At 42.5% G+C, this 2,830-nt stretch overlaps 1 protein-coding gene across 2 annotated transcripts in view; it reads left to right on the top strand.

The window, feature by feature from the left end:
* cep72 (centrosomal protein 72) overlaps positions 1-2,670 on the top strand; it is a 9,649-nt gene extending 6,979 nt beyond the window's left edge. For both annotated transcript variants that reach the window (XM_084052899.1, XM_084052898.1), the window contains exons 11-14: positions 60-238; positions 383-509; positions 601-712; positions 1,492-2,670. In XM_084052899.1, the coding sequence (XP_083909025.1) occupies positions 60-238; positions 383-509; positions 601-712; positions 1,492-1,552 (479 nt within the window). In that variant the 3' untranslated portion in view covers positions 1,553-2,670. The remainder of the gene's footprint in view (positions 1-59; positions 239-382; positions 510-600; positions 713-1,491) is intronic.
* Positions 2,671-2,830: the final 160 nt, after the last annotated feature.

The following is a 2,830-nucleotide window of genomic DNA, read 5'->3' as shown; positions in this document are numbered from 1 at the left end:
TAATTATGAAAGCCCAACAATCTATAACCATTTAATTCTCTCTCTCTCTCTCTCTCTAGCCAAGGCAGTGCAGATCCTCTCCATGATGGACGATGATATCTCCAGTCGAGAGGATGAGATCAGGACGTTGAAAGGGGAAGTGGAGGGACTGAAGCGTCAAGCGGAAGTACGACAGGAAGAGCAAAAAATCGAAGTCCGCGATCTCTCTGTCCAGCTGGAAGACTCCCAGAGCTCAGCGGTGAGGAAAACCTGTTAGCAAAACTAACAAAAACAAAACCACTCAAAACGGCTCATTTCATTTGGTACGGAATGGGTTGGGTGTGGGGGGGGGGGGGGAATTGTGTCAAAACAAATATTCATTTCAGTTTGTAACTCAATCCAGGCTAAATTGAACGAGCAGCTGAAGATTGTGTTGGAGGAGAATGTGAATCTTCAGAAGCAGCTCATCAAACTGGAGCAGCAGTATCTAAAGAGTATGATGAAAACGTCTCCTGTTACTCAGATAAAGGGTGAGTCAGAGGGATATTTATTTATCCAAGTACCGTACAAACATGCCGTTATTTCCTGCCTTGTGATTCAATGTCCCACTGTGTTCCGTAGAGGCGCAGACAGAGGTGGATGAGCTGAGGAGGGAGATTGAGGGGCTGAAACAGAAGGTCCATGAGGCTGAGAAGGTCAAGGACCTGGCCCATATGCTGCAAGAAAGTCACAGGTAAGAGGGTGCAGTCACCACAGTAGTCATTAGAGATGTTATACAGTATGTAACTGTAACTGATCTACTGTAGCTGATCTACAGAAAGACGCTGAATCCTCACCCATTATTAAATGTAATGTAATATCATCATACTTTTGGTGTTCTGGATACATCTACAGAAAGATGTTGAACGCTCACCTGCTCGCCCATTATTAACACATTCACTGCCATTGACGGAGATCTCCGTCATAAAAAAACAACACAGAACCAGGAGAGAACGCGATCCAAGGATTTGCTGCTCCATTCACTTCCTGGTGAAAGTATTTGGGAAATATTCGGTATCTCTGCTGGGTATAACAAGCGAACGGGAGGTTGCAATGACATTATTTATTTTTTTCACGGAAAGCACAGTGAAACCCTCCGTGATTAGCAACCATCAGGGATCAATCGATCATACTGGAGATAAATATTCTGTGGTTCTTGAAAGATTAGTCAGAATGCTTAAAAATGCTGGCAGAAGCTACAGCCTGTTTTAGAAAACCCCTGACAGTGAATGTGTTAAATACAATTTGTTGCCATATTATTTGGTGTTGTGTCACGTGACTTATTATAAAGATAGTCCACATATCCTGTGTACTGATGCTGCACATCAAAGAGAGCTGTTCCTCTATCCTTTTCTCCAGTTATGTAACGCCCTAGTGCAGACTAGGGAAAGGGAATCGGCATCACATGACGGCAAATTTGATGACAGAAAAATATATGTGCGTGTTCAAACTGTTTTTGTGTGCACGTTTTAGGTCGTTGGTGGCTACCAATGAGCAGCTGTTGGGTGAGCTGAGGGCCAGCGGGGAACCGTAACTAACGACGATTATTTTTAATGTATATTGAACTTTATACCTGCATAGTAAAATCTGCATGAGCTTCAGCAAAATAGAATCTCATATTTGACATGATTGATCTTGTCTCGTTTACCAAACTAGAGGTCCTGTTGATGTAGCAAAAACGTAGAAGTCTTTGCACTGTATATGATTTTAAACTTGGAAGCTTTTGCACTGTATATTTTATTTCTGCGTATTTATTTTTGCTCCGAGGCATGTTGATGAATGCATTATTTATTGTTCTCTGGAAGAAAAAAAAAGTGCCTCTACTGTGTTTTGCTTGGCGATGTAAACTGCTGTTCAAGAAAATGTGTATATGTGTGTTTGACAAGGCCAGCTGTGTTAAGAAATGATCTGTTAACGAGGAGGCCAGTCTGTCTTTCCTGGATCAGAGTCAGGATTGTCAATACAAACTTCATGTTTTTTTTTATATAGGTCAGTTGTCTTGTCTATCCATCTGCCTCGTATAGACTGCAGTGGAAAGAATATGACCAGATTCCAGCTGCACTGTGGCCTTATTTTTACCTCTCTGCCTTAAGGCTGGAGAGATGCACTCACTCACTCTCACTCACACACACACACACACACACACACACACACACACACACACACACACACACACACACACACACACACACACACTCTCACACAGAGGCATGTTCTGACACACTCAAGCTCTTTCATGTTAAGTACAAATGTGTGGGGCCATCTAGAGGTTAGAGGAGCGGGTTTGCTTGTAGATTTGAATCGTTAAAACTAGCTTGGAAAATCTGGTTGGGAAGGCAAACAAATAACACCCTACTCCTCAAAAACCTCCATCAAGAAGGCGCCCTTGAGCAAGATGTTTAACCACATGAACCCTAGCGCCCTTATTCTGTGAAAAGAGGCCATTCACAAGCTCACAAAACAACGCAATGCTGTGTGAGCTTGTAGATCGGCTATTTTCGGCAAAGATATTTGATGTACGGGAAAATAGAAGGGGGCCTATTATAGACCCCTGGGGGGGACATACAACAAATGATATAGGGTTTAAGTGGTTAAATTGCTTCTCAGTATAGTTTTTTCAGGGCAGCTCCCAGGAGTAACTGTATGAAATGGTGCTGGAAAGAAAGCATGAGTAAATAAAGGTTGAAGAAGCACACCACTTGTTTGATGTGATGTTTTGTGTGCGTGTGTGTGTGAGTGTGTGAGATATCAAACTTAACAATTCACACATTTTCCCGAAGCAGAGGTTCTGGAGTTTCATTAATGTCTGGGA

The sequence above is a fragment of the Gymnoscopelus microlampas genome (genome assembly GCF_963454915.1).
Source record: "Gymnoscopelus microlampas genome assembly, chromosome: 3".
Classification (NCBI taxonomy): Eukaryota; Metazoa; Chordata; class Actinopteri; order Myctophiformes; family Myctophidae; genus Gymnoscopelus; species Gymnoscopelus microlampas.
This window is presented reverse-complemented; position numbering and strand designations above follow the sequence as displayed.